Consider the following 26,294-nt stretch of genomic DNA (forward strand, 5'->3'; position numbering starts at 1 on the left):
AATTTCTGTCTGCTTATATAGACCTCTTCAATGGGTAGGCTCTACCCCCTTTGTATCTAGTTGAGCTAACCGAGATAGGCCGGGCCAGGCCGAGTTGTTTGGCCAGCTTGGACACAGAGTCGGCAGTCAAAAATCACAGTTCTATTTATGACTGAGCATGATGAATATGTACTCTGACATAAATAACCACTCATGACATACAGTCAAACTGATATGAAATGCTTTCAAACTTGGTTGACATACAATAAATCTGAGTTCAACATAATACTTTAGTAACCACAGTAGTGTGACCGCCACAGTCATGGCTGGTATAAAAGCTTATTAGATGGAAGGCAGGTGGTGCCATAGGCTGATAATTTTTTTAGACTTCTGAGTAACTCAGGAGACATTCTGTCATTTCACCGCAAGAAAAACAGGGTCCATTGTCAGTTATAACAGTTTGATAAAACTGACCTGTGTTGACAGGAAGTGAATTGCTAAAGCTACAAAACAAAGAAATGAGTCTAAAATTTGTTTGGAAGTCTGACAAGGAATCACCCGCATCATAATCTTGATGCAGCTGCAACAATGAATAGTTGACTAGTAAAATGCAAGTTTGCTGTAAGCTATTTGTATTCTAGCTCACCAAATTTTCTAAACTTCAAAGTTATAATTTGATATGTAATATTGGCAGCTAAAAGCCAGTAAACATGAAGTAAACATGAAGTAAATATGAAGTAAACAGAAAGTAAACATGAAGTAAACATGAAGTAAATATGAAGTAAACAGAAAGTAAACATGAAGTGAACATGAAGTGAACAGGAAGTGAACATGAAGTAAACATGCAGTAAACAGGAAGTGAACATGAAGTGAACATGAAGTAAACATGAAGTAACCATGAAGTAAACATGAAGTAAACATGAAGTGAACATGAAGTAAACATGAAGTGAACATGAATTAAACAGCAAGTGAACATGAAGTAAACAGCAAGTGAACATGAAGTAAACATGAAGTGAACATGAAGTAAACATGAAGTGAACATGAATTAAACAGCAAGTGAACATGAAGTAAACAGAAAGTAAACATGAAGTAAACATGAAGTAAATATGAAGTGAACAGAAAGTAAACATGAAGTGAACATGAAGTAAACAGGAAGTGAACATGAAGTAAACATGCAGTAAACAGGAAGTGAACATGAAGTGAACATGAAGTAAACATGAAGTAAACATGAAGTGAACATGAAGTAAACATGAAGTGAACATGAATTAAACAGCAAGTGAACATGAATTAAACAGCAAGTGAACATGAAGTAAACAGCAAGTGAACATGAAGTAAACATGAAGTAAACATGAAGTAAACATGAAGTAAACATGAAGTAAACATGAAGTAAACATGAAGTAAACATGAAGTAAAGCAGGATTAAGTACTCTATTGTCTAAGATTAACTATATGCTAAACACTGTCAGTCTCATGCGCTGTGACAGATAATTATGTGTAATAACTGATGCGCAATTTTTCTTCGTAATCTAACAAGGTGTTTGAGTAGCGCAGATGGTAGCATGCCTGGCTATGATCAGAATATCTGGGTTCCATTTCTGTACAGTGTATTCTTTATTCTAACACTCTTATTGTGGCTTCGTACTGATGGACCGGACTCTTATTACATGTATATTAAAGATTTTGTTAAGTTACAAGAAGATGATTTACTTCTGTTTCTGTTCTGAGATGAAAACCATGCTATGATAAGAGTGAAGACATCAGTTTGACAAGGTGATCAATCGCTAAAATGATTACTTGCAGGAGCAGGGTTTGTTGAGGACACGATCATGAACTTGAAACAGCGATCTGGTGCAACTTCGACATCAGACGCTCTCAAACATGTGAGAGAGAAAGTTCTGACTCAGGCTGGAAACAGACTAAATGATAAGGACACGGCCACCATAGTGTTTGTCGTCACAGATGGTAAATGTAATGATGGGTAAGTGTTCGCTGACATCATTTCATGTTTTCAAGGTAATTGAGAAGCGATGGTGGAAGAGGACTGTTAACAGAATGATGCTAGTGTGCCACTTAAAAGTTTTCAACTCATCGCTTGTTCCCCAATTTTATTTAGAAATTGTTCTACTAGCCGTCTGCTTTAAATGGTTACACCAGAACTTTTGGAAGCATGCTAATTGCATACAATATGCTAAAATCAATTTCAGAGCTCTCTTTTAAATACGATTTTAGCTTGCCATGTTTCAGAAAAAAGAATCTATAATTTCACTGTAAATTACATAACATGAGCTGAAATGAACATATGAACTATATGAACATCAATGATATTGGTAAAGATGGTGGAAAACATTACACTAAAACAGACCTGCCAACTGCATCTAAACAGACCTGTCAAATGCACATAACCAGGCCTGTCAACTGCCCTTATACAGACCTATCAACTGCACCTAAACATACCTTTCAACTTTTCTTAAACAGGCCTGTCAACTGCACCTAAAGTCCTAAACACACCTGCTTACTGCATTTACACAAACCTGTCAACTACCCCTAAACTAACCAGCAAAAAAATTAGAGTTTATATTGCTTCTCTGAATTTGTAGCTTGCAAAAATTTAAATTATACAAGGAAACTTACAGTATTCAACCAAAAACAGCTGTTCTTATGCTGAGATAGTTTGGAACATTGTGTTTGTTGATTTTTATCTTGTCTACTTCTAGAGCCTCTTTCTCTTGTGATATACCAATCTGCAGAGTTTTACCAGCTCTTACTTTTATTTAAAACACTTTAATTTTTTGACAAAAGGTTTCAACATCATCTGTTGAAAAATACTTTGAATAATGTGTCAAAGCTTTTCTCAAACTATACATCGTATCTTGAAAAATTATTAAGGAGGGGTGATGGTGAGTCAAAGTTTGAAGGTACTATTAATATGGAGGGGTGATGGTGAGTCAAAGTTTGAAGGTACTATTAATATGGAGGGGTGATGGTGAGTCAAAGTTTGAAGGTACTATTAATATGGAGGGGTGATGGTGAGTCAAAGTTTGAAGGTACTATTAATATGGAGGGGTGATGGTGAGTCAAAGTTTGAAGGTACTATTAATATGGAGGGGTGATGGTGAGTCAAAGTTTGAAAGTACTATTAATATGGAGGGGTGATGGTGAGTCAAAGTTTGAAGGTACTTATTTGAAATGAATTACTACTAACAAAACAAAAATTTGAATGATCTTTCCATCTTCTCAACTCATTAAACAATGTAGTAAAATTATGGTAGGAAATCTGCAGGACAACCAAACAGACAGCTTGCAATTGTATCTCACAGCAGATGAAAAGAGATTGTACTGTAATACCGAGGTGTGTTGCTGTTTTCAAAATATTTTCATCTTCAAAACATATGACATATTTTGCATTACCAAAGAACAATTTAACTATAAAATAATGTGACCAAGCTATTTATGGAAAGTGAACGTTTAACATTTTTGAAAAAATAAAAGCACAACAACTTTCCAACTTTAATGTTGCTTAGCTGTAATATTTGAGTATTAAATTTCTAAAAGCAAAAAACTTTTTAAATCACACTATGCAAGGACATTGCTGAATGTATACACACACACACACACGCTAGAACTAATGATGAACACAAAAAAATGAAAATACAGAAATCAAGAATTATTGAGCGTTGAAAAGGAGCGTTTTAAAATTTTGTAACCTAATAGTATTGCGACAGAATCGGAGTAGGGAATTAAAAGCTGTAGTGGCAGAAAGTTCGTAATAACTGAAGCATATGATGGTAGATGTAATATGTTGGTGTCATGGAATAGAAAACGATATTGTCATATTTGTGGAAGTATAAATAGAAATATTCTGGGCAGAGTTTATGCAGGATTTTGAAACCTGTAACATAAGTGGAGAAATGAACAAGTTTGGGATAAGACAATATGTTCAAAGATTTTGTGATGTGACTGATGGAAGTGTGGTGAGCTGGAATATGTGATCATTCATAATCATAGCTCTTGAAAAAAAATCATAAGTACTGTTACTGTTGTTTAGGTGCAACACTCTTGTTTCTGAGGCTAAGAAACTCCGTGAGGCAGGACCAGGTGTTCAGGTCTTTGCTTTTGGAGTTGGAGAAGCTGATTGCGACGAGCTAGAAGACATTAGAGGCAAAGATGCCGGAGAGGTCTTTGGACTACCTGACTATAACTTTTTTGAAAAACTGGCTGTCGCGGTGAAGGAGCAAATGGCCAAGAATTCAGATGTCTGTGTTAAGAATTGAAGTGACCAATAAAAATCTGTCATGTTTACTATAGTATTGAAGTATCATAGGGAGAGTTGTCAACTAGTGATGTATTAGTAAGACAACTCCTGCACATAGGTCACGCTTGCTTAATTTAGTACTAAAGGGGAATTAGGGGTTTTTGCTGTAATAAGAGTCGTGTTCCTCTGTCTGTCTGAAACCACACTTGGAGGTTAGTAAAAAATACATTGCAGAGGAATCAAACTCGGTCAGTCAACTTAGCAGTCAGGCATATGTAGTTAATATAGTAATTATAACTAGACATACATTTAACATGTACATACAGCATACTATAACCTAGATAGCATCACTCATATGAAGGCATATGACCTAGATAGCATCACTCATGTGAAGGCATATGACCTAGATAGCATCACTCATGTGAAGGCATATGACCTAGATAGCATCACTCATGTGAAGGCATATGACCTAGATAGCATCATTCATATGAAGGCATATGACCTAGATAGCATCACTCACGTCTTGAATCATCACAGTTTTACCATTCTCCATAGCCATTGGTGAAGTGATTGCTATCATTGTGTGAACAACATCTTCGAGTTGTCTTTGAAGGTGAAAAGGATAGGCAGACATGCAGAGGCGTAAATATGGAAACAGACAATTAGATAGGAACATGTGAAATGTGTTAGGTAGAGCTGAACGGTTCAATTGTAATGACTCATCTATGCTAATGTTCAAGTATGAGCCACTGTATGAAAAATGCTTAAACCTTGCAAATTACATTGTTGAATATGTCTGATGACCACTTTGTGTAGAGTAACATCATAAATAAACTTTTTTGTTCATATTGACAAACATTTAATGTAGACGCATTCATCATGCTTTCATTCACCATAATCATTTGCATCATGGCTATCTGCCATGATGCAAGGCAAGTCATGAGCGAGTCAAGGCGAGTCATGAGCGAGTCAAGGCGAGTCATGAGCGAGTCAAGGCGAGTCATGAGCGAGTCAAGGCGAGTCATAAGCGAGTCAAGGCAAGTCATGAGCGAGTCGACTTAAAATATTGGTAAAATATAACCAGCTGACAGTTGCGCAAAAATAATGACCAAAACAGATCAATACAATAGGTGCGATTCAGTTTAAAAATCAATCCAATCAGTAAGTTATTGATATAATTTTGAAATATCTATATAAACATACTATACACAATATCTATATACGGACATACTATAGTAAATCAAGGATGAGCATTGAAAAACAACAATGTACAAAAATACTTGAAGCTCATAACATAAATTACATGTACAATTGCGAAGGAAGGATTCCAAAGCATTTACTTATTAAAAAATAACTGAAATATTTAATAAGACGTTTTAATTTATACTAGTAACTTTCATACCGGGTATATATTTTACAAAAGAGAATATCTTTGTCTACCTATAAATAGTTGTTTTTGTGAAGCCGTGTTGTCATCACCGTCTGAGCCAGTCTTGGACGCCGATGGTGATGAACCATGCATTGGAAATGAATAAAATGGAATTGAGTTCATAATAATCAACTATTTCAACTAATGTGTCATTTATGTAGGCACATTGCCTACATAAACGACACATTGTGTAGGTGTGTGGCCAGGCCTTACGTCAGTAAGGGCTGGTATCAACTGCTAATAAACATGTTACAGAGAATGCTACTCCATTCACATTGGTCCACATGTCTAGCTGGCATGAGTTGGTACTACCAGAATAACCATGTGAACAAAAGTGAACAAGCTCTCCTTTAGCCTGTGAAATGATGAAGCTATAGACAAAGATAGTGTTTATGTTGGAGATACCTGATTCAGAATACAAGAGACAATCCAGATACCTCTGGTCACTAAAAGTTAACTCACCCAGACCCCTCGTGTTGTACGATTCGTTTGTGTTGTACGGTGAGTTCTGGTAGAGATACCAGGATCAGGGCATCTCTAGTGGACACACAGCAACCTAAAAGGATAAGGTAGTAATATATAACTAGACAAGACAGGAGTATATTTTACCTCTTAACACACACAATACCATAATAATTATATGAACAATACCTACAAACCAGTACCATCTTCACATAGCATATTGTTCTCAAGTACCACTCATCCTTTACCAACATCCTTTACCAAGGATGTCTCATCGACTGACTCCTCAGGTCACACAGCATTCAAATAAAGGACATATATTTGCTATATGTCAGATGTTGTATAGGGAGTACAACAGGAAGTGGTGATTTGCTAGCAGGTCACGCCTCTTCCTCCCAGACTGCTCAGCAATTAGGAATTTCCTGTCAGATGCTAATATGACATGCTAGCTGATTACTACTCAATCTAGGAAATTATGTTCCTCTATTTAATAGTATTTATGTTTATCTATTTAATGAGTAGAAAACTTCCAAAACCTAAAACATGTCATGTTTGAAACACAAATGGAGTAATGCATGGAATATTTCTATAACACTTTTAATATAAAATTCAATAGAATGAAAGAACCACAAGAGTCATAGAGCAAACTATCATAGTCAACACACAGCATCTACATTAGAGGTTTCCATGTACTTACACCAGTTTAAATGATGGTAGTATCTGGTCAATAACAGTGTGAGTGACCGAATATTATGAAAAGTATAGGTGGGTCACCAAGTAGCCTGTCTTGACAAACTGTTGTTTTTGCGGAGTTGTCCCCATCGAGCGGGCGAGCAACACAACAGCTTGTCACAAGACGTACTGCACCTGATGCGTCAGCTGCACTTATAGGGAGTTGTTCTCTTCTGTCTATGCGACTTAGTTGCGATGTTATGTCGGTCGCTCCATTGGTAATCATAGCAAATTTCGCACAAAAATTTATGTAGAAAAAATAAGATTACAACGTTTAACCAGCAACCAGTCCCTGCAGTAAACTTTAGTAGAACTTGAAAACTTAGGCAACAACAGCGACTAAACATGTCATTTTTTGTGCGCTCAGTCAGTTTTATTTCTATTTTTGTATCAGGCAGTTTTATTTGTTTTTACTTCTTTTTTTTTCAATTTATTTTATTCTTAAATTCTACTAATGTTTACAACAAAGACTGGTCTTTGGTTAAACGTTGTAATCTTATTTTTTTCTACATAAATTTTTACGCGAAATTCGTTATGATTCCCAATGGAGCGACCGCCATAACATCGCAGCCAAGCCGCATAGACGGAAGAGAACAACTCCCTTTCAGTGCAGCTGATGCATCAGGTGCAGTACGTCTTGTAACAAGCTGTTGTGTTGCTCGCCCGCTCGACGGAGTAGCAACTCCGCAAAAACAAGTTTGTCAAGACAGGCTAGTCACCAAGGGAAAGTAACCTCAATATAAACAAGCTAGCTTCACTTTCCACAATTTCTAAAGATTCCCTAGTTACAAAGCATTTAAACTCATGTACCAAATACTTTGTGATATTTTAGGACATGCTAGAAATCTGAGCGCTAAAAAGGATTGACAAAAATTTCTTGAACAAAAGTGTTAAAACAAATCAAAAAGTCGGATATATCATAAATCTATCATAAAGTTATCTTTTCTGGCCAGATATAGTCTTCAGGACCTATGACTGCCTCAAACACCTGCCTTACATTGACATTCAGCCTGCAACCTACTATCAACTGTCTGAACGGAGACCAGTTGCCAATTTCGTCTAATCAAGATATCAAATCTGCAGAAAACTTTTCAGATTCTAATTTAATTCTCTTGCAAGGAGTTGCCTGCTCATCATAATTTCTTTTCAAATGCCAGTTCCCACGATGTGTAGGAATATTACTTGTATGTACATCACCTGGAACTGCTGAGGTGAAGTTTAAATAACGAGAGTCGAGTCATGTGACAGTATTTTCGGTGCAGCGCTATAAGACATTCTGGCATTACGGAACTTGATAAATACACCCCGTCGTGACTCCTGTAAAAAATACTGCTTCTGTCTGTACCTGAGCCTTTGATTGCCCACCAACCGTAAATAAACATGGCCTGCTATAACGAAAAAATCAACTAACAATGAAAGGGTGAGATGGTGCTATGTGACAAAAACATGTCAATGTATCGTAGGACTACATAGCAAGATGTAAAGTTAAACCTCTACATAGCAAGTTACAGTTAAACATCTACATACCCAATTACAGTCAAACCTCTACATACCTAATTACAGTCAAACCTCTACATACCTAATTACAGTCAAACTTCTACATACCTAATTACAGTCAAACTTCTACATACCTAATTACAGTCAAACCTCCACATAAGAAGTTACAGTCAAACCTCTACATATGAATTTACAGTCAAACTTTTACATACCTAATTACAGTCAAACGTTAAAATATGAAGATATGCCGACAGTATGCCCCGACAGCGTAGAGTCAGCATGATAAGAGTCGACTATGGAAGCTTCCACTTTAAACTTGATCTCCTCTCCTAAGACTGCATGTCCAATGAACTGAGTTAGCTGAGAGAGGTCTTGGGGAAACTCACTCTTGTTTTCTTTTACACAAATCTGTGAAACATGGTTGAGTAACACAGTGATTAAAACAAAGATAACCTTGACCTTTCATACTGTGTAACCAACTTGTAAACAAATATAACATTGTCAAGAGGAGATAACAAAGGAATATGATGAATACAGTTATACTTCGACATAGTGACATACGATAATTCTGGGGCTGAGCTTGAGTATCAGTATTGTCGCATCTCAAAGCACATAAATTACATAATTTTTTTATCATATATTACAATACATCAGAGTCTTGGCTTTTGAATGATCCATTGTTTGAGATGAGACAGACATTGGTTGGTGTTTATAGGATTTCCCAGAGCTCTACCGCAGAAATGTTCAATGGCATAGGCTCGAAAATTGTGACGTCACAATTTTCATATTCGGTGTTGTGTGCTCTTGCCGCTTATTTTATTGCTTACTGCTTATATTTCTCAACGATGATAATGACGCTAGTGGTAGGCGAAGGTAGGACAACGCCAGAGAACCAATGAAGATGACAATGGAATCAGTGTCATTAGCTCTCCATGTACAGATTATTTCTATGATAAATAACTCAGATTCCAAGCACCATACTATGTTTTCCCGAAGATATTATGCACTAGCCCTCTCTTTTTATTGTGATGTTGATGGGCACGACTGAGACTAATTAATTTCAAGCATTGCGTGATCTCACGAAAGTGCCATTGACATATAGTCCTAGAGCCACGCAACTGCAGGTCACAGTTTAATGTGATTTCATTACCTTCATCAACGACAGTATATTTGTTGAAACGTAATTAATTAACCCAGAAAATGTGTTTGTATTGGTCGGACGTTAGTACGATCCCTAGGCATTGTTCATTATCTAGAATCCTAGTTTTTATATTAGTGCTCTCTGGGTTTAACAGCACGGATTGTCACAGAAAAGCGCAGCCTCAATGGCAGCGAAAGGGATCGACTATGTAAGGCTAAATAATAATTATGACATCACTTTGTGGGAACCACAACCTAGTGTTTTTTATTGCAGGACATACTTTTGACACCCTGTATTTCATAGTTCTATTATTCTTTGTGTATTGAATATAGGCTCATTCGAAAGCCAAGACTCTGATGTATTGAACTATATAATAAAAAAATTATATAATTTATGTGCTTCAAGGAACTATTTCCTATACAAAATAACTAAATACAAGTTAATCCGTTCCCATACTATGAAACATCAACCTAAAAACAGGATATTGCGATGAGTAAACATCTATCAATTGTTCTAATTCAGTATCGAGGCTCACAAAGTAACAAATACCTGTTTAGTTGTTATGATCTGTTATAAAATGTAACACTACTCTGTACAGTACTGTATAAACATTTCACCTTCAAGACAGTCGTAGTGGCTAACGGCAGTGTGTGAAAGACTGTCACCAGGCCCTCAGGCCTGATGGGTGAGACTGTACATCCTGACATTCGTCACAGGTCTATGGTGGGCCATGCCAGTCAGTCTGATGTGACACGCTCAGCCACGAGAGCAGAGATTAACAAACTTTTCTTCTGGTCGGCCACTGCAACAGGAGAGGTCACTGCAACAGATTCAGTCTGTCTTGGCTTGTCCTTGCCACTGATAACCCTTATCACTGTCAAGTGTGTGTTACTAGTCCAGCAAAAGCTAGTAGCATCTTTAACCCTTTTGCAAGCAGTTTTCTTGAAATGGTCTACCAAAAATATGTTTGATCAGACCACAATGAGAACAGTCATTGTTGCATCGACAGACTGCTATGATGAATAAATTTTTTTGATAATTGTCAAGTGCATAGATGTATTTACATAACAAAGTTATCTGTCATAGTTGTAGGATATTCTTCTGTTACACACATATCAGCTATGTACAGATAGACATAAAGGGAAACAACACGTTACATCACTATTGCAACTTTCATAACAGATTTTCACGGAAATAACATCTACAGATTCCGGGATGAAATGACCACCACTTCAAGCCAACTTCCAGATTCAACTTTATCACAAAAACACCATAAAATGGCGAGGTGTAGGTGCCTCGTCCCGTGCTGGTCGTCATCTTGGCCTCTTACACTTCCTGGAGCATGGCTTGCGATCTTGTACTGAATGACCCTCGAGTCGTCGTTTGTGGGGACGCAGAGGCCAGCCCTTCCTTCATTATGTTTGGGTACCAATGGACCTCCGGTGGATGTAGTCTATGGGTGGCTAGCTTCTCACGCTGGTCGAAATGGCAGTCACAAAGGGTGCATCAATGAACATGCGGCGGAGTTCATCACGGCGGAGTGCACGCGGCTTGCAGGTACTAAAGTTGAAATGCTTGCAATTGAGTGCCATGTTGGATGATGCATACCAGTGAGTTAACTCGGGTTTATATATGCAACCAAGTAATTTAAATCATAACGTAAGCCAACTGCTACCAGGAACCAAGGCGCTCGGTAAAATAAATACAGGCTAGAATGCGCCCGCTAAAAGTGTTATAAGTCAGTCTTTCCAATGCAGACTTTGACAGAGTCTGCTTTCCTTGGACTCGAGCAGAAAATTGCCCAAAAAGTAGAGAAAAAATATTCATTGTTTGTTTTATTATTAACTCTTTCCCATATTAATTAATGCATTGCAACAATGTAACCAAATTGTTATATCATGTATTTACTTGTAAATAGTGTGTGCTCTTTTGAAAAATAACTGCTGTAATTGACCTACAACAAGTACAAGTACTCGTAACCACCAAGCATATGCCACGTTTGCATCTGCTCGCTTATATAAACCGGTTTTTCTACATTGGAAAGACTTTGGTTTAGTCAGGATTTGGTTAGTACGGTGAGACATACTATGATACTATAATAAATTTATTAACGTATAACACATCTTCTTGTAACTTGGACAGCTTGGATTACAGGGTTGCGCTGGTATATTCAGTCTGATATCGGCAGTGATATAGTCTGATTTATCAGCTCTCATTGGAGTTGCCCTGATATTTGCTATCGGCTGTGACATATAGAGTCTGTATTATCAGCTCTTGCTGAGGTTGCGCTGGTATATACGCAGTCTGCTATCGGTTGTGATATGGAGAGTCTGAACTGTCAGCTCTTGCTGGAGTTGAGCTGGTATATACTCAGTCTGCTCTCGGTTGTGACAGAGTCTGAATTGTCAGCTCTCCCTGGGGTTGCATTAGTATATCCAGTCTGCTATTGGCTGTACGATAGCGAGTCGGAATTAACGGCTTTTAAGCTGGAAGTGTCAAAGTGTGGTTAATTATTGGAGGTGCCTTGGCTATTGTTCAAGGAAAAATTTTGAAATTAAACATATATTCAATTTTAAAATTTATATGGATATGAAATAAGGATATGATAATAATAATATAAAAATGTATTGTTTGTGTGTTTTCCTTGAGTGTGATATTAAAATGGTTGTATGGTTTTATGTGTAATGGTTAGCCTCTGGACCTTGAGTTCAATTTCTCCCAAGACAAATTTTGACCGCAGACAATGTGGCCCTTTGGCCCTACAAAAATCAGACAGCTGCTATAAAGCAAAATTGAAACAACTCAATCAATGGAGATAGGAACTTACTATAGTTCTTGCAATTGTTTTGACAGGTAACATTACTGAAGATAGTTGTGCAATAATGAGCCCAAGTATCAATGTTCACAAGTAGTATTGAGCTTGCGCGGCCTACAGCTGTTTGTAAGCTATTATCTTATAATCAACAATAATATGTCAGTGATTTGTTTTAAGTGTCTATAAAATCTATTTCCTTCAGAAGATCAAAAATAACAATTATTCTGTCAATACTCACTAGCCCAAGCCAAGATACCAACATGCTTATATACTTAGCCCTATTAGTTATGGCCTTTGTAGGTTCAATAAGTACGCGCCTACTAGGTGTGTAGCGATGGCTCCTGTTTACCAGGTGGCTGAAAAACTCTTCTCTCAGGGCTTTATAGTTTTTTAGCTTTCCATCTCGTTGAGTAAATTGCATCTACTCCTCTTCGATGAGTTGATTCTCTGCAGGCTGTTTGCTGCAGGCTCCTTTGGGTTATGTTACCCTTTCTCTGTTAGGCTCCTTTCTCTATGTATCCCTCTTTTGCTGCTTGGCTCACCGCCAGCTTCTCGCTTCTCTGACTCGCTGCCAGCTCCTTCTTATATACTCATTTTCGAATCGTTGACAAGTGTCATTGGCTGCCTGAGTTCATCTATATCTTACAACATTCATGTAATGTCTATTTTTAGTATCCTCGATGCCAACCAGCATTCCTTTCTGACGGCTGATATCTGACGTCATCTTTTTCGGATTCCATGATGATATGATGCACTCGTGAATTAAACTAAGTCAATACATTGTACAAGATCGGTCATAACCTGAAAACTATCAATAGTGAGAATGGATTTTGCTATAATCATCATCCTGAGACAGTTCTAATTGTCTATCTTACATAAGGCAAAAGAGATATTCATACTTCATGTCATGCATTCTATAGTCATTACATAACCCTTTTTTAGTTTTTCAAACACTAAAAATCATGCATAATTATATTATGATTTCACGAAGTCATCTTATCTGTAATAAATTATGTTAAAAGCCTTATCTGTAAAAGTGTTGTAAATACTCGATTCGTTTATAACTGGTTGATGGGTCAATGCATATATGTCCTTGCTTGTCCTTCTGCAATGTTGTTTACTCTGTAAAATAACCTTTGGTAATTCTTGTGACGTATTGTTCTCCATCATATGTAGTGGCGACATCATACTTGATTAGCATATGGCCATACATCTTTTTCATGTGTGGTGGTGACATCAAATATGGTCGTACATTTACCAAGCTTGTTAATATATCTCATAAGCTGTAATGGTTAGATGGCTCCTATGCTTGATACATAGGAGTAGTACATTATTTATTACGCTGTTTGTAGCAGCGGGGTAAAATTGCCATTTCTCTCCGCTTTCCATGTTTCCTACGCTGGCTGTCGTAGCAATGCTTCAAACACAGATGCATTCCTAGCTTGGCAGTTTGGCATGCTGACCTGTTAGCTCTTCCATCACTGATGCATTCCTATCTCCACATTCTCTCCCTTTGACCGGTCAATGCTTCCAATGCTGATGCATTCTTAGCTTGGCAGCTTTTCACGCTTTTATTTTAGCGCTACAATTTCTGCGATGCTAATTGTAGCGTGATTGCTGATTTCTGTTTTTTTTTCTCAAACTTTCCAACGCTGACACTACTATAACCAAGCATCAGTTCCTGCTTGGCCTGGTTCGGGAGCTGCCCTGATTTTACTTCACTATTAAATCTGTTTTATGTTTTTAAAATAATCAGGGATATGGGTGAACCGTTTGACATTCTTTACGTTAGAAAATTCCAATTGAAAATGTAATTCTAAATTGCAGCATCTGAAAATGTCAACTGTAAGATAGTGGTTACATTAATCAGCAACATAAATTGATTAAAACAATCAATAATCAAGATCGAACCTTATCTCAGAGCTATTAGCCATAACTACTTAAAGCAGCCTTGATAACAAGCTTGTTAATATATCTCATCAGCTGTAATGGTTAGATGGCTCCATTAGATGCTTGATACATAGGAGAACAGGAGTAGTACATCATTTATTACGCTGTTTGTAGCAGCGTAATAAATGATGAATGGAGCCAAACCACAGGACAAGCATATAATACCTACAAGCAGCAAGACGCTTGAAAGAAATCAAATGATTCGATAATTGGAAACATCAAAAGAAAATTATGAACTTCAGAATTGGAAGAAACTAATCATAGAAACTGCATCAACACCAGATGGAGAACATGTCAAGGGGAAGTCGAAGCAATTAAACCTACCAACCACCATCATCAAAAAGCCACCAGAGAAACATTATAGATGAGTCGAATGAGTCACATACATATCTGCCACTCCTGTCAAACATGGCCTAAATACCAGGAGTAAGTCACAAGCTCCACCCTACATGTCAACATCATGTGCACCAGCTGAAGACTTACGCAAACAATATATCTTCACACGCCTGACATGAAGCATTGAACCGTAACACTCAAACTACACCCACAGGCCAACCCTCACACATGCCAGACATCTATAAAAGGGAACAGCTCCAATGACTCAGCATCTCTATCCCCATCTTTATTTCCTGCTCTAGCTTGAGCTCTGGCTCTCTTTCTCTTTCTTCCCGAGGGCCTCTTTGGACACTGCTGCCTGCTGAGGAGCCTCTCTCTCTCTCTTCTCAACTGATGGAGCCTCCTTCTCCTTCATCAGCTGAGCCTTTTCTACACCACTATCTCAACTGCCGACACTCTCTACCTATGGCCTCTTGACTCTCGTTTGACTGTCGAAACTAACAGCTGTACAGGACTGATCAACAAGCATAGACAACCGTTCGAGTAAGGATGTAACTTTCATTAGCTATTCTAATTGTTTTGCCATTAATATTATTGTTTTAGAATTTTGTTAGTTGTGTATTTTAATTGCTTGACTTATAGAATAAACAATTAACCTGTACTGGTAAATATCAGCATTGCTTACAATAGCTTAACACCTTCACTTGTACCTTCACTTGTACCTAAACTAATAATTAAATTAGTTCCCACAAGCTAAGCAAAAGTGCACAAACTAAACATATAGTCAAAATAGAATATATCAAACAAATTCAACACTAATGTTGTATGTGGATTCGGATTAGTTATGCATAACATAATTTCTCCACAAGTTCACAACCACACCTAACAGAGTCATTCCCAAAACGATGTAGAGTAATTGGGAGGATAATCCAGTTTTATCAATCACCATCAATACTTTGTTCAAAATTTAAATCTTCCCATTTTTATTACATGTATGATGAAATAAAAGTGAAACTGAGAAAAATTTATCAATTTTGTTGAGAAATTTGCTTGACGCGATGGCTGTTGAAATGTACAAAGGATTACGCATAAAAAATAGAAATTATCGTTCAATACAACAAAGGAAACCAAGGATGATTCCTTAATTTATTACCTTCCGACTAACTGGCATGTACTGAAACTTTAAAGCTCGTAAATTAAAATATAAAGAGCTGCCTTCCGTCGCTACTTTGAAAGAAATTATTCTTATTGCTATCTGTAGAATGCGTACAACAGCTAAATTATAGCTCCGTAAATTAACTTGGTAGTTTTGGCGATTTCAGAAAACCTCTAATAAAGTGTGCCAATTAATTTGCTTGAACCATCGCGCAAAAAGTTCCAGGGATTTACGGGAGTTTAGGTAGGGATATCTTTAGTGATTGAAAGATCTGCAGCCACTGTAGCGAGTCTTTTACTCACTTTCTTCAAATGTCAAACGTATGTAAAATGTCAAACTACATGTATTCAGCTGGTTTGTTTAACAGATAATCTGCAAAAAAAGATCATATGATAAATATTGTTGTGTGAAGTCGGTGCTGACTAGTCACTTGCAAGTGGGTTGTGCGTACAAGTTGTCTTACACCGAATGAGTGATAGCTCTTATGCGCAACTGTTATTTTTGCAAGCGAGGCGACTGGTGAATGAGTGTGGTTCTTTATAACACAAGCTCCATAAGCATAAAAAGACAGAACAATTAAAATTCAATACAATTAAGTGTAATGCCGAATCGAGTTAACAAATAATAAATACTCAAATGTCAAGATATATGTAGGACCTATACACAAAGCTGCACAGATAAGTTAATGTTGCCATGCTGTTCTTAATGATTTCTTACATGACCCTTCGTAATTCTCAGTTCTTTGTTTTGTCGTTCGTAGTCTGTATCACTTGCTCTGCGCTCTTTGTTCTCCCCCTTAACACTGGACACCCTTGCTTATATAGCAAGGGCTGAGTGTTAATCTACGGGCTTCCCACGCAAGCTGGCTTTTAAATTACAGGGCTAATCTGAGAATAGCTAAACACTTATGCTAATTAAAGCAGCTCAGCTTACTAAATTCATCACAATACTGATGTCCCACATATATCTATATTTTTTGCTGCAGCGTACGCATTAGTGGGGCATTAGTGTACATTCTTATCGATTACATTCATTGTTATTTAGAGTACACTTCACAGAATGTTTCAATAGTTGGCATATTGGCAACTGTTTTACCGACACAATATTGCATCAAGCGAAATTATGCGACTAATGTTGGGCCATCTCTCAAGTTTTAGCGTATTTTGTTAGATGAGGAGTGGCTTTCAGAAGCTTTTATATCCTATTACTTATGATTTTTAAATTACTGTCGGTATCGCAACACAACCCAACGTCTGGATGTTGTTCACCATGCAACACAGCTTTTATCGGATAAAAAAGCTTATTATCTTTTTATTTTTATTTTGCCAAGGTCTTTGACAAAGTGCCTCATCATCTACTTGCCAGTAAAATCAAGGCTTACAGATGAGATGTTCACGTGGTGCAGCGGGTTGAGATGTGGTTAGAGGAACTGAACTTTGTTTGTTACTGTTAATGGCATGAGATCAGAGTTGTTTGCTGTTTTTTTCTGGAGTCCTACAGGAATCGGATTTGGACCCTTGCTGTTTCTGATTTTTGGGAAAAACGCGCCTTTAGCTGTGAAGGACGCATTCTGGCAGCTTTATGCAGATGACAGGCTAATAGGCATGGATATCACAGAGTGCTGGGCTGCTGGTTTTCAAGATAACAAAACAGCACTGGTCTGTCCAAATGGGCATGACTTTTAACACTACCGTATGTGTTCATTTGGTGGTTGGGAAGGACATTCCCAGTTTTACTTTAGAGCTAAATGGCACTCCTATCCCACAAGGCATCAGTGTAAGATACTTAGGCATCTTTATAAAAAACAATACAAACACTATGACAACCACACCTGAATATAACTGTCAGGTGTGGTTGCCATATATGGCAACCACACCTGACAGTTATATATAATCCAGAGGCCTGTCATAAGATGGATTTTCAGACAAGAGCAATCAGGAAGGTTCACCAGCTGTATGAAAGAACAGCTATAGATACACTTGAGGCTCGGCAACAGGTGTTAGATAAAAAGCTTATTGCAAAGATTGAATCTGGTCAATATGATATTCACATAAATGATTATGTCTCTTTTAACAAATCATATTCTACCAGAAAAGGTACTGTTGTTCTCATTGTCGCTTGGGCCATTTCAAGTTCTTGTTTTATAATATAGTTAGAGTTTTATTAGATAGACTGGCGCCAACGTCCTCATAGTAAATTGCAGATAACTCCTTGTTTCATTTTAGTGAGAAAAAGGGCGGCTGAAAGGGAAAACAATTTTTTTCATGTAATTTATTTATTTTTGTTTTAGTAAATATCCTTATAATGCCCACGTAATGGATCATCCCATATATAATATATAATGTATTAACCAAACGAACTCAATTATTTTCCGGTTGACTATCTACCAGTTCTTGGTATAATTAATTTTTCAAAGCCATAATTTAGTAAAATGTATTGGACTACGCTGAGCATAGCTACAGTCGTATTTGAAACATTTCAGAATTTTTTTGTATTATACAGCCAACATTCGTAGCTAAAATTTGATATCAGTACATGTGCATCAGGCTATTGTATATGGGTGTAATCTATTTGAAATGGGCGTAGTCTTTTCCGCAGAGTGTATGATTTATTTGCCACAATTTTTCTGTCCGACGAGAGAGTAACTCCAACTTTAACACAACTGCAGAATAATACTACTTTTATTTTTGTTCCAAACAATTCAAATAACCAGCTCTCAAAGGACAATATGCCACGCTATGCGCTATGCTTGCAGGTGCAAGGTCTAGCTGGTGTAAGAGGGGTGCTGGTACAAACCGCTTTTGCTGTGAACCGGTTTGCACCAGCACCATGATTAGTGTGATGAGCCAAACAAAAGCCTGCTGGTGCCAATGTGCTAGCTGAATGATTCTGTGTTCACACAAATGCAGTATATTTAATACAATGTTTGCTGGTGCACTCCGACTACTTGTTATTCTTATAGAGAGAAGAGAGTTTAGTTTGTTGCTTGTATTGTGCACTCAGGCAAAAGTCTTTATTGTCTGTTGTCGTTCACCTTTCTAATTTACTTATAAAAGTTGTGTTGGGCACAACGTCACCACAGGCTGCAAAATTTGTGCTCTCTCTGTTGCTTTTTTAAAATTTGAAATAATTCTGAAAAGCAATGGGTAATAAGTCAAAAAAGAGGAAAAAGTCATCTTCTGAAACTAATGAAGAAGGGCAGATAGATGAACTGGACAGTCAGACTTCTGAAGAAGAAACAAGTGGAGTATTAAAATCCAATCAGCTGCCATACATCTTGTCCAGGATCAAATCTCTTCACAAGAAAATAGATTATGCCGAAAGGACTAAAACTACCTACGAGATTCTGGGTAAGCCTGAAAACCCACAGATAGTAATAAATTGTACTGCTGCCGGTTATGAGGTTTTCAAACGTAGTTTCGTGGTTCACCTATCATCTAACTATAAAGTGGAATCGATCAAGGAGAATATAGACCATTCTGGTCTAGTAGTGCATTCGAGTGTTTCAGCCTTGTATACTGTAAATTTTTACAACACTACGAGTAGAATACTTGTAAACAAGCTTACAAATCTTGACATCTCCTTTTCCCACTATGAACAGATATTAACCAGCTTCACAGAAGATCAAGAGAAGGCTCTTAATGTGCAAATAAAAACAAAGTGCATTGATGAGCTTTCAACGCTGTCTTCATCTAATTCTCCATCATATATTCAATCAGTACTTTTGTGTCTGTCTACAATTAATCATGAAGCCTCAACAAGTGCTTCATACACTACTTCTGAAAAAGCTACGGAAACATGTAAAAACTGCTCAAAATCGAGTACTACAGTAGAATTCTTAATCACCAGAGTTGCGGATTAGGAAACAAAAATTGACAAGTTACTATCAACATCTATTTCTACAGAAAATCTTAAGAATGAATTTTTCAGGTATTCATCATGGTCATCAAATCAGTTTGATAACAAACTTTTAGCTATGCAAAAATCATTATCTGATGAGCTCAAGGAACAACAAAGTTCTTATGCTGAGACAACAAAGCGAAATCTTTATTTTCAAGATCAACCACTAAGGAAATATTCAGTTAATGCTACGGTGTGTGCAAACCCAGAAAGTAAATCGTGCAACAAACTAAATACGCCGTCAACTTCAAATCTTATCTTAATGGATGTTGATCAGCGTATTCCAGCAACAGCTGTCAAGCAACCAGCTCAATCTAAACAACAGAAGACTGCTTTTGTTGGAAACAACAACATTGTGGTTTCAATTCGATCAAACTCTTCTCTCCATAAATCATTTAATCAAGACACGTTACGGAAAGCTATAAACAGTCAGTACGGGCCAACCATCATTGAACCCGTTACTCGTTACAACTTCAAATCAAACAATCCTAGAATTATGATTCAATTCCGATCCCGGGACATCACTAAAGGAGTTACAGATTGCTGGACGTCTGATCTGTTTGAAGGATCATCCTGCAGACTGTCCATTGATCCAGATTCTTTTAAAGAGATTGTAGTTATTGTTAAAGGTGTCCCACTCGATGCAGATGACGATAAAATACATCTAGATATCAAAGATACTGACTCTGATGCCTGCATAGAAAGATTGTTCAAAGATGGTAAAAGATTGAGGTCCTTGAAGATTAAATTCTCCTCTTCCCTATTCTACCGAAATGCCATCTCACATGGAATAAGTATACCATCAGCTCATGGTTTATGTCATGCTGAACCTCTTAAATGATGGATCTCTCTAAATGATTTTTCATTGCCCATTTAAATATAAGAGGTTTATCTTCCAAAATGGATGAAATTAAGTATTTGATTTTTAAAGAATAGAGAAAGCATAATATTATTATGCTTTATTAGTTATCTTGAGGTGTTGACTGATGTTCTAAAATAAGAATCAAGGAGATTGACCCACTAGAAGCTGAGATATAGCCAGCCAAACACAGGTCTACCTAATAAAGAATCAGAGGAAAACCCTTCGAAAATCCCGAAAACTGTGACGTATAAAATCGACTTAATGGTAATGTGCCGGAGTTGCGCACCCTTACCGCCGTTATGTATAATGATTGTTTCGGCTACGAGATGTGAAACGCTTCTCGCGATAGTAAATAATTTACATACTAGCTCTGGGTTCTCAGAAAAATCAACCAAACATTGTGTGGTAAAGGCATTTGCCCACAACCCCTCGCCATGATTTTTCAAAGCAGAAGAGCAGATTTTGACTATTGTGCTTCAAACTTTAACTCGATCTCCACGGATTTGCTCCGAAGATCATCTGTTCAACGAACGGCGCGTGTATAGTCTATATGCGATATCCGCGAGTTGCAGTTTGTTAGAATAAGAAATAGGAATGGGACTTTTTATTCCTTCATCATTTTTCTACTGTGTATCTACTGCAGCATTCTTCTACTGTGTATCTACTGCAGCATTCAGTTGATTTTCATGATTATCGTCACTATTAACAGACTGGAAGTTCACTACAGCCATAATACTTAAGAATAGAGAAAGCATAATATTATTATGCTTTATTATTCATCTTGAGGTGTTGACTGATGTTCTAAAAAAAGAATCAAGGAGATTGACCAACCAGAAGCTGAGATATGGCCAGCCAAACACAGGTCTACCAAAAAACAAAAGTGTTTTGGTAATCATCAATATATGACGTATGAAATCGACTTGTGTGCCATTGGTCAATTAAGCCAACTAATGCGCTCTCCTATAACAATCACGGCGTTTTAATTGGTTTAATCCCTGGAAGTATAGAACAATCAAATTGGGCCTAACAATCATCGCTCCTAGAATTCCGAACCAGTCCCTCTGACGTGTAGATTAGTTTTAGCATAAAATAATTACACGCATCTATTATTTCGCAACATTTCGCTATCTTGCTAGTTCAGCTCAGTTTTGTTGTTCTCCTACTTAGCTTCCCTATTCAGACTCATCTTTAGCGTTGTTCAGATTTTTTAACTATAGCTAATAAATAGAATCAATTAAATCAATCATCAATCTCGGTTATCATTTGGAATTTTGTACAAATTATATTAGCTACATCATTTATTCTATACGCAGTTATATTATTATTTTGTATAATATGCATTATGAATATTATATAAATCATAAAAAAATAATCATAGATAAGATAATAGATCAATAGAAAAATCAAAGCAAAAGTTATCGTTTTCTTTTCTTATAGCAAGAGCAGCACGGTCAAGTTAGTCTTTTTAAGATTATGGCTGTAGTGAACTTCCAGTCTGTTAATAGTGACGATAATAATGAAAATCAACTGAATGCTGCAGTAGATACACAGTAGAAAAATGATGAAGGAACAAAAAGTCCCATTCCTATTTCTTATTCTAAACAAACTGCAATCGCGGATATCGCATATAGACTATACACGCGCCGTTCGTTGAACAGATGATCTTCGGAGCATATCCGTGGAGATCGAGTTAAAAATTTGAAGCACAATAGTCAAAATCTGCTCTTCTGCTTTAAAAAATCATGGCGAGGGATTGTGGGCAAATGCCTTTACCACACAATGTTTGGATGATTTTCCTGAGAAACCAGAGCTAGTATGTAAATTATTTACTATCGCGAGAAGCGTTTCACATCTCGTAGCCAAAACAATCATTATAAGTAACGGCGGTAAGGGTGCACAACTCCGGCACATGACCATTAAGTCGATTTTATACGTCACAGTTTTCGGGATTTTCGAAGGGTTTTCCTCTGATTCTTTATTAAGTAGACCTGTGTTTGGCTGTCTATATCTCAGCTTCTAGGGGGTCAATCTCCTTGATTCTTTTTTTAGAACATCAGTCAACACCTCAAGATAACTAATAAAGCATAATAATATTATGCTTTCTCTATTCTTTAAAAAGACTAACTTGACCGTGCTGCTCTTGCTATAAGAAAAGAAAACGATAACTTTTGCTTTGATTTTTCTATTGATCTATTATCTTATCTATGATTATTTTTTATGATTTATATAATATTCATAATGCATATTATACAAAATAATAATATAACTGCGTATAAAACAATTGATGTAACTAATATAATTTGTAGAAAATTCCAAATGATAACCGAGATTGATGATTGATTCCATTTATTAGCTATAATTAAAAAAATCTGAACAACGCTAAAGATGAGTCTGAATAGGGAAGCTAAGTAGGAGAACAACAAAACTGAGCTGAACTAGCAAGATAGCGAAATGTTGCGAAATAATAGATGCGTGTAATTATTTTATGCTAAAACTAATCTACACGTCAGAGGGACTGGTTCGGAATTCTAGGAGCGATGATTGTTAGGCCCAATTTGATTGTTCTATACTCCCAGGGATTAAACCAATTAAAACGCCGTGATTGTTATAGGAGAGCGCATTAGTTGGCTTAATTGACCAATGGCACACAAGTCGATTTCATACGTCATATATTGATGATTACCAAAACACTTTTGTTTTTTTGGTAGACCTGTGTTTGGCTGGCTATATCTCAGCTTCTGGTTGGTCAATCTCCTTGATTCTTTTTTTAAAACATCAGTCAACACCTCAAGATGAATAATAAAGCATAATAATATTATGCTTTCTCTATTCTTTAAGTACAAATTAAAATTTTTCTGAGACATTTCTTGGAGCTAGACATGGTGATGATTACTTAAAAATTTCTGGTTACAATATGATAAGAAATGATAGGAACTATAACCAGGGTGGTGGCTTATTATGCTATATTCACAACTCCATTAATTTCAAGCGTTTGGAATTTGCTATTAACGAAATTGCTGCTGATAGTCTTTCCATTAAAATCATTTCAGTTATTTCAAGACCTTACATAGTGTCTTTTGTTTATAGACCTCCAATTTCTACAGTAGATTGGATAACAAAATTTTCAGACTTCGTGAAAGAGTGTTACAGCAACACTAAAGAAATTTTGATACTAGGTGATTTCAATATCAATTTGTTGAACAAAAAAGAAAGTTCCAATTGGAAAAGGAAAATATGTAATCCGCTGTCTTTAAAACAGCTGATTGGCGAATCCACAAGAGTAACTGTAAACTCCTCGACAATAATTGATCATGTGTATATAAATTTTTCTCATCACGCCAAGTTTTCTGGAGTAGTTAAATTATCTATGAGTGATCATAATTTAGTATTTATTGGGAGAAAAATGGGTGTTGCACATAAATCATTTCTTCAGAAAATCACTTATAGAGATTACTCCAGATTCGTTCCTGACAATATTTCAAATAAGTTTTCCTTAATCAGTTGGAATGATATTTTGATTAAAAAGAACACTAATGCCATGATTGACCTATTTGATCAAAAGTTTTCTATAGCTGTCAATGAGTTAGCACCTCTTAAAGCTAGAAAAGTCAAGTCAGAATCTTTACCTATCTGGTTTGACAAAGAGGTACAGCAAAATAAAAAGCTGAGAGAATGACTGAAAAACTGCAAAGATTGGACTGCTTACAAAAACAGCGCAATTTTGTAACAAATCTCATTAAAAGAAAAAAAAACAGAATGTATCGGCGAACTTGTTAAACAGTCAAAGCTTTGTGATACGCGTAAGCTTGGGCAAGCTTTGAATGTGAAAAATAAGAAACCTCAAAGCTGGGACACTTGTTTGTCAACTTCCAAACTTAACTCACATTTTGTGTCTATTGCAAGTAAACTTTCAAATTCAATTTTACCGTCGTCTAATCCTTATTTGTCTTGTCAAAACACTGAGTTGAAGACCAAACTTAATGAGTTTCCAAAATTTACTCCTTATGATATTGTAAAATATATCAGTAACATACCTAATTCCAAAGCCTCAGGCATAGACAATATTTCTGTAACAATGATAAAAGCAACTCTTCCATTCATTGTACCTATTATCACTGATATGTTTAATAGAATATTGATTGATGGCTGTTTTCCTTCAGCATGGAAACATGCACGAGTTACTACATTTTTTAAAGGAGGAGATAATAGCAACCCATCAAATTTCCGCCCTATTTCAGTACTCCCTATTTTATCTAAAGTTTTTGAAAAGCACTTAAATATTCACATCTACTCTCATTTGTCCAAAAATAATATTTTACATCCTTATCAGTGTGGTTTCAGAAAAAGTCATTCATGCACTGATGCTGTTCATAGACTAATCTCAGATTGTTTGGATTTCAAAACTAGAGGTGCGAAGATTTGCTTGATGTTTTTGGATTTCAGCAAAGCTTTTGACTGTGTCAATCACAAAATATTATATCATAAACTAGAACTTGCTGGTTTTAAAAATAAATCGTTGCAAATACTTCAATCCTATTTTCACAAAAGGCGCCAAAAGGTCGTCATGAATGACAAGGAATCATTGACACTAGAAAAACATGTAGATGTTGGTGCTCCACAGGGGTCACTTATTGCGCCAGTATTATTTTTAATATATATAAATGATCTTTTTAGACTTATTCCAAAAGGCTTTGCCTACGCTGATGATACTGTTTTTGTTAGTTATCACAAATATGTGCAACTTCTTGAGACGAACTGCAATCTCATCATGCAAATTATCAGCAACTCATATGACAATCAGTTTACAAAAATCACACTTTCTTCTTTATAATACTGATAAAAACCTTCGAAACAGCTTTACTCGAAAAAACCTTCGAAACAGCTTAACAGTCAATCCATCACTTGTAGACATGAGACAAAATTGTTAGGATTTGTTTTGACAGATCGACTCTCTTGGAATAATCATGTCGACACTATTTGTAGTAAGGTCACGAAGTCATTGACTCTGCTCCAGTTTTGCAGGCCATACATGAACTCAAAATCTGCTATTGCATTTTATTATCAGTTTATATTTTGCCATATTATTTATGGTATCCACATTTATTATAATCTAGCTCCAAGAGATGTCACTAAGGATTTATTTTTGTTGCAAAAAAGAGCATTTCGACTCATTGCAAATCTACATATTCCTGCATATCATTCCAACGAATGATCTTTCCAAATCTCTGCGCCTTCTTACTCTGCCTATGCTAGATATTTATTTTATTTCAATTCAATGTTTCAATATTTTTCATGGTTTGTGTCCTCGTTTTTTACATGAAAATTACAGGTTGTCAACTCATTTCAACTTACGCGATGTGAACAAATTGCATACAATCACTAATATATATATATATATAACAATCATTTTGAAAATGTCATTGCCAGCTGCTTTAACAATCTTCCACCAAATATCCGTTCTCTTAGCAGAGAAAGGCATTTTAAACACTATTTGTCAGACTATTTATTCAATTTTAATGGCTAATTGTTGCTTTTTTCCCCTTTTTTTGTTTTACTATTGTTTTATGGCCTAATTTGAAAAACATTTCTATTTGTGAAATGAAATTATTGCCAATAAAGTACTATGTATATATATATATATATATATATATATATATATATATATATATATATATATATATATATATAGTTTTATTAAAGAATAGAGAGATCATAATATTATTATGCTTTATTATTTATCTTGAGGTGTCGACTGATGTTCTAAAAAAATCAAGGAGATTGAC

General features: G+C 36.3%; 1 protein-coding gene across 1 annotated transcript; it reads left to right on the plus strand.

Annotated features, from left to right (window-relative positions):
- The first annotated feature begins 30 nt into the window (after positions 1 to 30).
- On the plus strand, positions 31 to 4,250 carry LOC137397302 (cartilage matrix protein-like). The gene is made up of 3 exons (XM_068083590.1): positions 31 to 34; positions 1,780 to 1,957; positions 4,025 to 4,250. The coding sequence occupies exons 1-3, from the start codon at positions 31 to 33 to the stop codon at positions 4,248 to 4,250; spliced, it is 408 nt and encodes a 135-aa protein (XP_067939691.1).
- The last annotated feature ends 22,044 nt before the right edge of the window (positions 4,251 to 26,294 follow it).

This window comes from Watersipora subatra, chromosome 5 (genome assembly GCF_963576615.1).
Source record: "Watersipora subatra chromosome 5, tzWatSuba1.1, whole genome shotgun sequence".
In the NCBI taxonomy this organism is placed as follows: domain Eukaryota; kingdom Metazoa; phylum Bryozoa; class Gymnolaemata; order Cheilostomatida; family Watersiporidae; genus Watersipora; species Watersipora subatra.

Bases quoted from the DNA above. Each gene is read 5' to 3' on its own strand.
- LOC137397302 (XM_068083590.1), top strand. The intron at 1,958-4,024 runs GTAAGTGTTCGC...ACTGTTGTTTAG, and splicing joins GATGGTAAATGTAATGATGG to GTGCAACACTCTTGTTTCTG.